General features: G+C 43.1%; 1 protein-coding gene across 7 annotated transcripts in view; it reads right to left on the minus strand.

Moving 5' to 3' along the window:
• CPEB3 (cytoplasmic polyadenylation element binding protein 3) overlaps positions 1-15,043 on the minus strand; it is a 242,406-nt gene that overhangs the window by 185,101 nt on the left and 42,262 nt on the right. For 4 of the 7 annotated variants that reach the window (XM_050804449.1, XM_050804448.1, XM_050804444.1 and 1 more), the window contains exon 2: positions 12,245-13,272. In XM_050804449.1, the coding sequence (XP_050660406.1) occupies positions 12,245-13,261 (1,017 nt within the window). In that variant the 5' untranslated portion in view covers positions 13,262-13,272. The other 3 variants (XM_050804447.1, XM_050804446.1, XM_050804450.1) reach the window with 3 other exon arrangements.

A 15,043-nucleotide genomic window follows, 5' to 3' on the forward strand; every position in this document is an offset into this window, starting at 1 on the left:
CCTGGTTACCTCTGTGGTCTGAGGTTGGGAGAGTGGAGGAGAGTTCTTACTTCCAGTTAGGTAATAGTCTCTGAGTCTCAAATAGGATAATAATCCCTAATTCACAAGAATGTGTAAGGATTACATAAAATAATTTATGTGGAAAGTGTGATGCCAGTACTGGCATCCTGGTCCCCTATATTTGTGTTAGTAGTGTCTGTTTAGAGAAGGACATCAAAATAATACAACGCCCAAAAGCTGGAGCACGTGGATTATGATTTTGAACACAGGTGCCAAAAGAAACTTAACAATGTAAATCCCATCCCTTTGATCAGGAATTCCTTAATAGTTATATGGTTAACAAAAATACTACCTCATGCTATCCTTCTTAACTGTTTATCTGACCTCAGGATTCTACTACTAGTTACAACATCTTTATTTACTTATTTTATTTTTTTCTTTTTTTGAGATGAAATCTCACTCTGTCACCCAGGCTGGATACAGTGGGGCAATCTCGGCTCACTGCAACCTCCACCCACGGGTTCAAGCTATTCTCCTGCCTCAGCCTGTGAGTAGCTGCGATTACAGACGTGCACCATCACACCTGGCTAATTTTTTGTATTTTTAGTAGAGCACGGTCTCACCATGTTTGCCAGCCTGGTCTCGAACTCCTGACCTCAGGTGATCCGCCTGCCTCGGCCTCCCAAAGTGCTTTGAGATTACAGGCATAAGCCACCGCACCCAGCCTATAATTGCTTTAAACAATGATGTGGCAAAGAGTTGGACAGTCTACCCATAAAATCAAATGCGAACACAGAAACAGATTTATAATAAATGATCCAAACATTATCTGTCAGCCTTTCCTCCATAAACTCACAAACTTTACTGGTTTTCACTATTTTAAATTATCTGCTTATCTAGGTTATATTTCTCCGGTCCAAAAAAGGAAAATAAATTTTCCACTCCAGATTGCAAAAGAGAGGTGCTTCTAGATACATTTACCTCTTGTCTCCTTTAATTGTTGCTAATCTGAAACTTAAGAACTAGGACTCCTAAAGTTTGAGTAGGGGGTTCAATTGTCAGATCACTAAGATGTTTCCTCTGAAATATTCCCTCCCATCCCTAATCAGCCCTCAAAAACCCTAGCACATCTTTAAGATAGAAAATTATTTGCCTTTTACGTCTCTGCTTTCTAATCTCACATGCCTGGAATTAATGACTGCCTGAATGGGCCTACTCTAACCTGTTCTTTGTCAAACAAACCAGAAAATGCCCTCCTTATTTATTTATTTATTTATTTATTTATTTATTTATTTATTTTGAGACTGTCTCACTCTGTCACCCAGGATGGAGTACGGTGGCGCAATCTCGGCTCACTGCAACCTCCGCCTCCTGGGTTCAAGCAATTCTCCTGCCTTAGCCTCCTGAGCAGCTGGGATTATAGGTGCATGCCACCATGCCCAGCGAATGTTTGTATTTTTAGTAGAGACGGGATTTCACCATGTTGGTCAGGCTGGTCTTGAACTCCTGACCTCGTGATCCACCCACCTTGGCCTCCCAAAGTGCTGGGATTACAGGAGTAAGCCACCTCACCTGGAAAATTTTTTAATTTTAATTTTTTTAGAGACAGGGTCTCACTCTGTCACCTAGGCTGTAGTGCAGTGGCACAATCATGGCTCACTACAACCTCAAACTCCTGAGCTCAAGCAATCCTCCTGCCTCAGCCTCCTGAGTAGCTAGAACTACAAGCATATAACACTATGCCCAGCTAATTTAAAAAAAAAATTTTTTTGAGACAGTGTCTTACTATATTGCCCAAGCTGGTCTTGAACAGCTGGACTCAAGTAATCCTCCCACCTTGGCCTCCCAAAGTGCTGCAAATACAGTCCTCAGCAGCCACACCCAGCCTTCTCCTTAATATTTCTAAGTGTTATTGTCAAAATTATCCTGACTCTCATTCTAGTCTGCTCTATTGTTAATAACTCGACATGACAAGTACAGAAACAAACCAAATCACCATAACAAGATAAACTAACTCCAAAAGAGTGAGTCAATCAACGATAAAGGGATAAAGAAAAATCTAACTCTTAAGACATAAGCTAGTGTTCCCATTTATTGGCTGTCATAAACCTTTTATGTCAAAGCAAGAACTCTGCTTACTTCTTGGCATACCAAACCTACATATATGAAGTCACAGGCCAGAACTATGGGGTGTCCATAAAGTCTGGGGAACATAATATTTTATATTTTTACAAATTGAAGATGTCCTTTATAGTATTATGTACATTCACCTATGTTTCCATATTCTATAGATACCTTGTATAGAAATACTAGAATGGGCCAGGCATGGTGGCTCATGCCTGTAATCCCAACATTTTGGGAGGCCAAGGTGGGGGATCACCTGAGGTCAGGAGTTTGAGACCAGCCTGACCAACATGGAGAAACCCCATCTCTACTAAAAAAAATCCAAAATTAGCAGGGCATGGTGGCACGTGCCTATCATCCCAGCTACTTGGGAGGCTGAGGTAGGAGAATTGCTTGAACCCAGTAGGCGGAGGCTGCAGTGAGCTGAGATCGCACCATTGCACTCCAGCCTGGGCAACAAGAGTGAAACTCCGTCTAAAAAAAAAAAAAAGAAAAAAGAAATACTAGAATGGAGAATCTGTCACAAAAATATTAAATATATCACATTGTAAAGATAAAGGACAAAATTATAACTTGGTTTAAATGTTCATTCATTCATTTAATGAATACCTACTAAGTGTCAGGCACTTCTAGGCACTGATTTACTTCATGGCATTGACCATTTAATTAGTTGCACTGAGTTACTGCAGACAGGGAGTTACTTGTTTTTGATCTTGACCTTGAAATGAGTTTGAATGCTTGAGGAATGAAGCTATTTGGCCACACAATAGTCCTATGCATACATAATCAGTACACAATGTTTCCTTCCCTTTGTGTGTATTAATTCTATGATCACTTCAAATAATATAAAGGCTGTTTTGTGCCCATTTCTGTTTCTCTCCTCTGAGGCCTGCCAACAAGCATTTATATAATAATATTTATTATTTCTGAGAATTATATAATAGTGCTTTTTAGGAGAGAAAAGTAGGCTTTATTCCAAGATGCTAAGTTACCGTAGTACTTTAATTCACTAGTACTTTCCCATATTATATGGGAAAGTATATGCATTCCCATAAATATGCATTCCTATAAAATGCAAATATTAGAATGGTTTCACATTAAGAAGTTTAAATGCCCAGCACCATAAAGAACACTAAAGAGTGTGAAAACTAAATGTAGCAGAACTGAAGTATAATAGGTGAAATGTGGCATTTGAACCCTCACAGAAGCAGCTACCCACAAGGTATAAGGACCAGCTGTAGAAAATTCCTTGTGAGGCTGGTTTCTACCGCAAGTACAGCAACCTCCCCAGGAAAGCCTCCTATAAGTATGGCTATATTACCTCAACTCTCAAGATCAAAACTTGAGGCTCCATCCTGAATTCTAACTCTGACAACCACACTGGCCCCTACAGAGAGTCAGACATGGCCTACAGGGAAATGGTGGTAAGGAGATTCAAATTAGACCCTTGATATCCCCAGAACCATCAAAATCAACCCAACCCTTATAGCAGTCAGAAAATTAAGAGTTTTAAGCATTTCTCCCATCACCAATTAAAATGTTCATGGATCCAGGAAAACCCTTACGCTTACATTGGTGAGTCAGCCACAAGCACAAGCAGATAGTCACACATCTCCACCATTAGTGTGACATAAGTCTATATATACTCCCTCATCTTCAGACCACCATGACTAGCTTTCTAGAATAGGCAGTTACCCTAATATACAAAGTGCCTTTCAATGTTCTTCCATGCCTCTTTCTAGCCCCCTCCACTATATGCCATCAGCTAGTGTTTAACTTTGGACTACTGAATATCAACAATATTTCCTCTTTTAAACTCTAACTCCGACTACAATTACAGAAGTTAGGCAGGCATCCAAAAGCCACAACAGTATTCCTCTAACAGTATATAATTTTCAGAACACTTTGTATACATTCTCTCACAAACCAAACCCTGAAGCTAGGCTCCCTCTCCCCTCCCAGCTCCTTTTCCCTTCTGTCCACTCTCTCTCCCCTAGTCCTTCCCTCCATTTTCGCAGACTGGGAAAAGGAATCACTGGATAAGTGACTTGACCCCATCATTAGTGAGAGAGCCAAGGCTTTAACCAGTGTCTTCCTTATTCCAAGCTTCATGGGTTGTCCACTACTGTATGCTCCCCTCCATCTAATTCTCTTTTCTCAGTAAAATCAAACTTTGCTTTTTTTTTTTTTTTTTAAGACAGAGTCTCGCTCTATTGCCTAAGCTGGAGTGCAATAGCCTAATTTCGGCTCACTGCAACCTCCGCCTCCCGGGTTCAAGTGATTCTCCTGCCTCAGCCTCCCGAGTAGCTGCAATTACAAGAGCCCGCCACCACGCCCAGCTAATTTTCGCATTTTTAGTAAAGACAGGGTTTCACCAGGTTGGCCAGGCTGGTCTCAAACTCCTGACCTCAGATGATCCATCCACCTCGGCCTCCCAAAGTGTTGGGATTATAGGTGTTAGCCACCGCGCCTGGCCTCAAACTTCTCATATTGCAGTAAACAAAGCACTTTTTTTTTTTTTTGAGATGGAGTTTCACTCTTGCCATCCAGGCTGGAGGGCAATAGCATGATCTCAGCTCACTGCAACCTCCACCTCCCAGGGTCATGCAATTTTCCTGCCTCAGCCTCCTGAGTAGCTGGGATTACAGGCACCCACCACCACACTCAGTCAATATTTGTAGTTTTTTAGTAGAGACAGGGTTTCACCATGTTGGCCAGGTTGGTCTTGAACTCCTGACCTCAGGTGATACACCCACCTCGACCTCCCAAAGTGCTGGGATTACAGGCATGAGCCACCGTGCCTGAGCAACAGAGCATAATCTTTTGATACCTGCAGATCAAAATACTATAAAAAATCAACTTAGCAATGAAAACCAGTTCCAACTGGACAGCATTACACCTTATACAGCCCTTGAAATACATCAAATTGGGCCAGGCATGGTGGCTCACACCTGTAATCCCAGCACTTTGGAAGGCTGAGGTGGGCGGATCACAAGGCCAGGAGTTCAAGACCAGCCTGCCAACATAGTGAAATCCCGTCTCTACTAAAAATACCCAAAAAATTAGCCGGGCATGGTGGCAGGCACCTGTAATCCCAGCTCCTTGGGAAGCTGAGGCAGGAGAATCACTTGAACCTGGGAGGCAGAGGATGCAGTGAGCAGAGATCGTGCCATTGCATTCCAGCCTGGGCGACAGTGCGAAACTCTGTCTCAAAAAAAAAAAAAAAAAAAGAAACACATCAAATTGGCTAACCAACAGAGAAAGCTATGTAAGTAGAAATTTGTGTCTTTGTCAGAGGATATCTAAATTACATTTCTAAGAGGGTTCTTTGGTACTAACTCACGACGAGGTCATAAAAGAGTTTAAACAAAGCTAACCACTTTTCAACATGCAATTTTGAAGCGCATAGTTTTATATTAACGTTTCTAGTAGCACAAAAACCTAATATTTCCTAACCAATCCCTCTTTTAAATAGAAAATAGATATGTGGTTTTGCTGGCATTCATATCAACCATGTCATAACAGGTTCTGAAACAGTTTGTGGGGATGAGTGGACCTTAAAGTGGTTTTGCATTTTTAAGAAACCAACTAGAAAAGAGTTTTAAATCTAGGTCATACTATCCTTATTCAAAAGCAAGCATAAACAAGACCATTTATATTACCTCCTGAAAAGATGGTCTTAAAAAAAAAGGCGGGGGGCCAGATGCGGTGGCTCACACCTCTAATCCCAGCACTTTGGGAGGCCAAGGCTGGCAGATAACTCGAGATCACGAGTTCAAAATTAGCCTGGCCAACACGATGAAACCCCGTCACCCTGTCTCTACTAAAAATACAAAAACTAGTGGGGCATGGTGGTGCACAACTGTAATCCCTGCTCCTAGGGAGGTTGAGGAATGAGAATTGCTTGAACAGGGAAGGCAGAGGTTGCAGTCAGCCAAGATCATGCCACTATACTCTAGCCTGGGCGACAGATTCTGTCTTTAAAAAAAAAAAAAAAAGGAAATGGACAGAACACAAACTACTCGAAAAAAAAGGAAAAGGAACACAAACTACTTGAAAAATATTGATATTTCCTAAAAATTTATTATGAGTAGGCATATTTGTTTTGCTTTTAATATCATTTGTATTCCCATGAATTCATGTAAGAAATTTCTTCCTTTGTTATTGATAACACACCAGCAAAATTAATACTAAGTTATATTTAACTAGACATGTCATAAAATATAAAACTCCCTGCAATCACCTTTAACTTGGGAGCAGAAGGAAAAGGAGACAGATAGGCTAGGTGCGTTGGCTCATGCCTGTAATCCCAGCACTTTCGGAGGCCGATGCAGGCAGAACCGAGGTCAGGAGTTCAAGACCAGCCTGGCCAACACAGTGAAACCCCATCTCTACCAAAAATACAAAAATCAGCCAGGCATGGTGGCGCATGCCTGTAGTCCCAGCTACTTGGGAGGCTGAGGCATGAGAATCGTTTGAACCCAGAGGTGGAGGTTGCAGTAAGCCGAGATCGTACCACTGTACTCCAGCCTGGGGAACAAAGTGAGACTTCATCTCAAAAAAAAAAAAAAAAAAAAGAGAGGAATAAAGGCAGAGATACAGACAGAAAGCATGGAATAATGTGAATTTTTTTTCCAAATTAAATTTGAATCCAGGCAATCTGCTGCTAAAGCCTGCTTCTGTGACAAATTATCAACCTGAACCTGGGTAAGTCACTTCCTATTTCGGGACTTTGATTTCATAATATTCAAAAATATATAAAGTAAACAGAAAAAATTATAACTGGTGAATCATCATGGAAGTATATTTATAGTCACTGTATTTTTTTCTTCCTGCATTTCTACAAATACAAAATTTTTTCAAAACACAACTTCCAGCGTATCTCATAGGGTCAAGTACAGATTCAGTCCAGTTTCTTACATCTACACTGCACTATTAAGCAATGCCCTAGAGGTAGAATAGTCAAGGGAGTAGGAGCCATGGGCTCTGGAGGCAACTTTGCCAATTACTGGCTGTGGTCTTAAACAAATAGTGTAAATTTACTGAACCTCAATTTATTTGTCAATATAACAAGGATAATAGGCCGGGCACAGTGGCTCATGCCTGTAATCCCAGCACTTTGGGAGGCTGAGGTGGGCAGATCACGAGGTCAGGAGTTCGAGACCAGCCTGACCAACATGGTGAAACCCTGTCTCCACTAAAAATACAAAAATTAGCTGGACATGGTAGCGCGCACCTGTAATCCCAGCTACTCACGAGGCTGAGGCAGGAGAATCGCTTGAACCCGGGAGGCAGAGTTTGCAGTAAGCCAAGATCACGCCACTGCACTCCAGTCTGGGCGACAGAGCGTGACTCCGTCCCCCCAAAAAACAAAAACAAAACAAAACAATAAGCAAGAATAATAATAGTCCTCCTATGTCAAAGGAGTTCCTATCTCAAAGGAGTTCCAGTGAGAAACTAGATGTAAAGTGTTTGGCACAGGGCCTGGCCCATAGGTAAATGCTGGATCATCACATTACTACGATGGCCAAAGGCTCTGATCATGAGGGTACCATCAGATAGGAAAAAAGAACAAATGGCATTACACTGACGTTTGGGGATATTTAGAATGCAGTGTATGAAAAACTGGTAATCTACTTTGGTAGGCCAAGGCAGGCAGATCACTTGAGGTCAGGAGTTCAAGACCAGCCTGACCAATAGGGCGAAATTCCATCTCTACTAAAAATACAAAAATTAGCTGGGTGTGGTCTGTTATCCCAGCTACTTGGGAAGCTGAGGCAGGAGAATCACATGAACCCGGGAAGTGGAGGCTGCAGTGAGCCAACATCGCACACTGCACTCCAGCCTGCGTGACAGGGTGAGACACTGTCTCAAAAAACAAAACAAAACAAAAAAAAGAGCCGAGCGCAGTGGCTCAAGCCTGTAATCCCAGCACTTTGGGAGGCCGAGACGGGCGGATCACGAGGTCAGGAGATCGAGACCATCCTGGCTAACACGGTGAAACCCCGTCTCTACTAAAAAATACAAAAAAAAACTAGCTGGGCGAGGTGGCAGACGTCTGTAGTCCCAGCTACTTGGGAGACTGAGGCAGGAGAATGGCATGAACCCAGGAGGCGGAGCTTGCAGTGAGCTGAGATCCAGCCACTGCACCCCAGCCTGGGCGACAGAGCGAGACTCCGTCTCCAAAAAAAAAAAGAAAGAAAAAAAAAAAAAAATCAGTAATCAATATTATGACAAGATCATGCAAAGCCTATGGTCACCATTACAATAACAATAGTCATAACCTTACATTTATGGGATACCTTACTATGGGCCAGGCACTGTGCTACGCAGTTTATATTTAGTTTCACATTTTATTCCCGTTTTACAGGTGAGGAATTGAGAGCCAGCATGTTTATATAATTTGTTCATGATTACAAAGCCAGTAACTGGCAAAATGGAGATTTAAATCCAGGCAATCTGCTGTCAAAGCTTGCTTCTGACAGAAATTATCAACCTGAACCTGGGTAAGTCACCTCACATGTTGGGACTTTGATTTTATCCTCTGTAAAATGAGCAGAGTAGTCTAGAATGGGTGCTCTCAAAAGTCCCTCCTAATGTTTTCTTGACAGCAATGCTATTTAAACCCAAATTTACAACATAATATCTCAGCTCTAGTCCTTTTATTAAATTGGTGCATAAGTAATTGTGGGTTTTGCCATTACTTTTATGGCAAAAAAGTAATGGCAAAACCCTCAATTACTTACGCGCCAAACTCATATATACCTAGGCTTCCTTGTCTTATAGAAATATAGAAAGACTCATATATATAATTCCCTTCAGTGGAGTGCCTCACTGTTCCTGAGCTCTGTTGCTGAGAGGTGCATCACCAAAATGCATCGGCCTAATAGAAAACTTCACTAACCCTTTGAATGGAGTCCAAAGAGAATCTTACTTAAAATGAATTCTACCAGACAGCACCTGCACTACATGGACATTAAGGACACATACAACAAACTTAGCTAGAGCTGTAGGACTTGAGTTCAGTCACTCTACCTCTCACGATCTCAGTTTCCCTATTTATAGAAATGAAGTGACTTTTAGATAAAAGTAATCCCTAAGAAAGCAGCCACCAAAACCCAGGGAAACAAATCAACTTTATTAGAATAGAAAAGTATTATAGTTTGTAAAACAACATTCAAATACAGTGATTGCTAGGCCAGGCATGGTGGCTCATGCCTGTAATCCCAGCACTTTGGGACGCCAAGGCAGGTGGATCACCTAAGGTCAGGAGTTCAAGACCAGCTTGGCCAACATGGTGAAACCCGTCTCTACTAAAAATATAAAAAATTAGCCGGGCGTGGTGGTGGACGCCTTTAATCCCGGCTACTTGGGAGGCTGTGGCAGGAGAATTGCTTGAACTGGGGAGGCGGAGGTTGCAGTGAGCCAAGATCATGCCACTGCACTCCGGCCTGGGCAACAAAAGTGAAACTTTGTCTCAAAAAAAAAAAAAACAGTGATAGTGATTGCTTTTACAATATAAACCATGTAAGTAAAGCTACTCAAAATCTATTGTGTTGGTAGAAACTCGCAAAAAAGAAGCAGTGCAGGGTAGAATGGGTTTCTTTTAAAATTTTAACATACATTAGAGTAGATCACTGTAGAAAGACTCTTTTATTAATAGCTCAAAAAGTCTGTTAAATAAAAAATAAAGTTGGTATTCTATAAACTCTGATTTAAATAAAATCACATTTGCCAGAGTAAATATTTTGAAAAAGTCATCAGAACCACTTATTTTCTGCCTTATTTAGAAAAACTATTTCAACAATGCACATACACAAAATTCTGCACACAAGACTCAGGTGTTCTTTGTTTCTAAGACAAACTTGGTACAGTTATCAACAGAAACCAAGTCTAACATTCCAGCCAAAGCACAACCAGCTTCCTCCTCTGATCCTAAAATTGCTTCAACACCCTAAGCTCCGTTTTATGAAAAAGAAATGAGACATAATGTATATGTAATTCTTCCTGAGGCCAAATAAATAATGCTCAATTTTCAATAAAATCTGTCCTCCTACAAATTTTTTGGCCATTTTTGCCTATCTAATAGCATCACCAGGGATGGAAAGATGAGACTAAACTCAATCCAGTCCATTTGGCTCTTACTAGCATCATTGGTGAATGGTTTGCTGAGTAACAAATGGCAATCCCTATACTACTCATCAATATCAGGTTTGAGGAAACTATGTAGATTTAATCTCTCGCTAATCCCCATGCCAGGAGATAATTCACCAACAGCTAGTTGTATTCAGAGTCAACTCCTAGAAAAAGATAACAAGATCTGTCTACATTATCAGCTCCCGAAACTCCCTGTAAGATTTTAGGTTATCCTCCAGGACTGAACTCAGGTAGGGAGCATGAGAATAAAGAGAGGGAATGTTAGAAAAAGAGGGCCTCTCCTACCAAATGCAGCCTCCCTGCCCTACCCCCTCCAAAAATAAGCACATAAATTCCAGAAAGCAAATTCCTCCTTTTGTCTATGAAACGAATCCCATCTTGCAAAATCTCTTCATTTTATTAAAATAAACAAACTTTAGAATGGGAAGAAATACAACTTAATATTAAAATCTTCCATTCCTGAAGGATCGTTGTGAAAATCCCTTGTGAAGATCCTCTCTCGTTAAAAACTCTCATATACACAATTTAGAGGTTTCAGGGACTCCCTTGAACTGTCAAAGTTAAAAATTACTACTCTAACCTAGAGAGTCATGTTCTTCTCAATAACCTCATCTCTTCCTTCATGAATGGGAGCCACTCCAAACATCTGCAATATAAAGAGATGAAGGCTGCAACTGCACCTGACACTATACCTCTGTCAAACTGTCAGTTCTACCAAGCACTCCTCAAAGGATTTCTGCTTCATTTCCTTGACCATCCAAATTGGGTCTTGATGGAGGCCTTCCCCTCTCCCCTTTTTATTTAACTGAGCCTAGAAGCTTATAACCAAATCAACTTATACGTGAAGGATAAGCGTTTGCCTGGGAGCAAAAGCCGCCCGTGAACACACACCCGTACTACACCTTTCCAACCCAAGATGCCCAGGACGCTGCCAACTGCGATGGCTGTGGACTAGATCAGACAGCAAGAACAGAAACAAGGACACTCTTCATTTCAACCTTTTTGTCTGGGGCACTTCCTGAGTTTTTCATTGGCATTTAACACCAAGACACAAGACTCATTTTTCATTAAAGTTGCAAGACTTTCACTTTGCCCAGTTTCAAATGATGTAATTGATCTGTATTGTCTTCTTAACCCAACTGGTGAAGGACACTGCAGCTTTAAATATTTCAGTGCTAGCTAGCAAATAGACTCCATTGCAATATGGCTCTGAAGGTCACGTCCTATTGTCTCTTACCTCTTGCAAAAAAAAAAAAAAAATCCTTCTTCTAGGTAACATGGAAAGGGTTGCCCTTAGAATTTCCACTCTTCCACCTTCTTGCCTTACACAGTTGTGAGTGTTGATTGGAATCTCACACTCATAATTTTCCCAGCAGGGGCAATATGCTGATTGTTATTAATGATTCTAGCACCTTAGCGAGACATAAACACATGTGTTCACATTAGTTCAATTGAGCATATGCAACCGTCTGAAATAGCACCACTCAAGGGTTGTTAACCTCTTTAAGAGTAAAGCCAGGGTGGTTTGGGTGTGGACAGCTTGCAGGCGGCACCCTGAGCTCAGGATTGCATAACCTGAAATGTGTAGCTACTCAAAATGATAGGAATCTCAGCCTACTCATCCTAGGACTATGCCGGCACCCTGCCACACACTTGCAGCTTTACTTGTCAAAGGAAGTCAAAATAAGAGGTACAAACACCATGAAGGAAAAAATAAACTAAAAGAAAACGGCTTCTTCTACCCTGAAGGGACGAATATGATTCCTCCAGCAATCGCAACGTTCTCCCAACCTCATCTTCCGAGAATGGAACAGCCCTAAAGAACTGGAGGCTTCGGAAGGAGAAAGAGGAGCTGGACATTGCTGCTCTTTTTAAATAAAAGCGGGTAGATGATTAAAAGTCAGAGAAGGGGCAAAAGGAGCGGGTCAGGGGGAAGGAGTGTGCAGGTGCATCACAGCATTACCTGAAATGGCAACAGATTGTTACCATTATCGGTCCGGAAAGCGTTATCCTCCATCCAGGACTTAGAAGTGAGCGGGGCCGCGCGAGGGAACTTGGGCGGCGCGATCACGTTGCTGGAGAAGGGTTTTTTGAGTGGCGAGATGGGGTTGAGTGGGGAAGGCACCCCGACACCCACACCCACGCCCACACCGACCGCCCGGCGAGGGTCCCGGCCCGCCTGCAGGCCGCCCCAGGGGTTGGACGGTGCGCTCCAGGCTGCATTCACGCTTTGGTGCGTGTTCCAGCTGGACGAGGCCGACGAGGCGGCGGCTGCGGCAGCAGCGGCTGCAACCGCCGAAGACGAGGACGGCTTGCTGGTCATGATGGGCTGGTGGCCGTACGCTGCGGCGGCGCTCCTCTGCGCGTAGGGCGCCTGGCTGGGGCTGGCGGGCGAGCGGCGCTGCTGCGGGGGCTGCGCCTGCGGGGGCTGCGCCGGCTGTGCCGGCTGCGGCGCGGGCGCAGGCGGCGGCGGCTGCTGGTGGTGCTGGGTCTGCGCCAGGCCGATCTGCGGGGAGAAAGTGCCTCCGAAGACTGGGTTGACATGGTGCGGGAAGTTCTGGAAGAGCATGGTCCCGTTGACTGGGGTGATCCCCTGGAAGAAGCTGTCCTCTACCGCGTTCGTGGTGCCCGTGGACCAGGTGCTGCCGAAGGACGGCGACAGCGACGCGCCCGGCGCCGCGGGCTCCTGAGGCGGCGGCGGCTGCTGAGGGGGCTGATGGAAACTCAAGCCTGGCAGGAGCGGTGATTCCATCTGCATCTTGTCCGAGCCGTTGGGGGCCGGCGGGGCAGCGGCTGGGCTGAGGGCCTGCACTGCGCTGTTTTCCTCCGGCTTGGGGGTCTCTGAGGAGTGGGGCGTGGACGGGGTTTCGGATACGCTGGACTCAGGTTGGGGCTGCTGCTGCTGCTGCTGCTGCTGCCGCTGCTGCTGCTGGGGCTGGGGCTGGGTTTTGCTTTTGTCCATCAGTAAATCATCCTGCATGGTTTGCGCAGCTGAAACGGGAAAAAAGAGAGACGCGTTATTGTCAATGTGATCATGAATGTCCCTCGCTGAAGCGGGCGGGTGTTTCACTTGCGAAAATCCATCGCCACCGCTACTAGCCAATTGCAATGCAAATCCATAATCTCCCATTTAGAAGAACAGGTCGGGCTGTTGGGTGGGGGGTAGGGAAGGTGTCGAGCAAGGTCTCTAAAGATACTGTGAGAGCGTCTTCACCCTTTCAGAAGTCTTGGTTCCTTTTCTGTACTAGTGAGAGATGTGCTTATAAGACAGAAAGACAGCAATTTCGCCACGTCTCTTTTCCCTTCACCGGAACTCAGAGCGTTCGCCCTGCAATGAGAAACTGATTCTGGTTCCTGTTTTTTCCCAAGCACCACCCTCCCCCAGTTATTTGCATACGTCAATAAATACTGCTGCGTCCTTCAGCAAGGTTAAAAAGACACCGCACACACGACCCTTTCTTCTCCCTTCCCCAGCTCGAACACTTTTTAAAAAAACAAACAAAACAAACAAAAACACAGTTTCAGCCCTCTTTATTAGCAAACTGCCTTCTTGCGTTGGTAATTGTTTCATTTAGCTGCAGCGAACCACGAGGGAGGAAATCCTTGGCATTTGTTAGAAGGACTCGGCTGCACAATCATTCTCTGGCCTCCCAGTAGCTGCAGCTACTCCATTTTGTTAGGAGACAGTTTAAAAAAAAACGTTTTTAAAGAAGTAAAAACCTACTGAAACGTTTGGAAGTGCTTGCTTCTTGTTACTCTAAGGATTATGGTTTTTCTGCTTATTCCCCAATTTTCTTGTCTCCAATTCTGCCGCACAAGAGATTTCTTGGCATCTCAGTGCTTCAGGTCTCAACAGGAGCCTGAGAATTTCTCTGCAGAGTGGAGAAATGCTTCTGGTTGGATTTAAGGTCAGAGAGAGAGAGTGCGCACGAGCGAGCGAGCGCCTGTGAGATAGGGTGGGGGTGGGGCTTTAAAAAAAACCCTGAGATTAAAGTAGACAGTCAAGATAATTCTGGGGTTGCCAGATTTTCAATTTTGAATCCTCCTGCTGCTGTTGGTCACAAGACTTTAGCAAATTTAGAATCCATTCTCTTATCACTAGTATTAGCAGCGAAACACTATGGTTTGAAGACCCTGAATTACCATATGCTAGCAAAAGTGTTAAAAATAGAGGAGTACAAAGTCCCAAATTTTCATACATTGTAATTATAGTGCATTGCCATCACTGCTTCATTTAGCCATATAAGGAGTGTATGGTATTTTCCATCTCACATAGAAGGGCTATATTCACCTCTACCATATAGCCTGTTTTCTTATTCAAGGATGAAAATTAATCACTCAAAACCCAGAGATGGCCATACATGTAGTTAGCTTGTCCTTAGAACATCTTAATTGCTTTAAATATATAAATATTACACTTCTGAGACCCTAAAAACAAATATTTTGAATGTTAGGGGCATATGACCAAACATATAATTATTTTTAGATGATGATTCAGTACAATTGCAACTAAGTTATTAATAAATTTAATGCAGTTACTTAATTAACCCAGATACTTGGAGAGGAATCTTTCTCAGGACACTTGTGAAAAGGCATTCAGATACACACAGAAGCTCTGGCTCTAGACATCCTCATGATAATAACTATTGTTAAAATCAATGTATCAGAAAATGAAATTATTAACTATTATGCAAAATATATCAGACAAGAAATGGGATTAAAAGTAGTTCGATTATTTTATTAAAAACTATCATTAAAATGG

Source organism: Macaca thibetana, chromosome 9 (assembly GCF_024542745.1).
Source record: "Macaca thibetana thibetana isolate TM-01 chromosome 9, ASM2454274v1, whole genome shotgun sequence".
NCBI lineage: Eukaryota > Metazoa > Chordata > Mammalia > Primates > Cercopithecidae > Macaca > Macaca thibetana.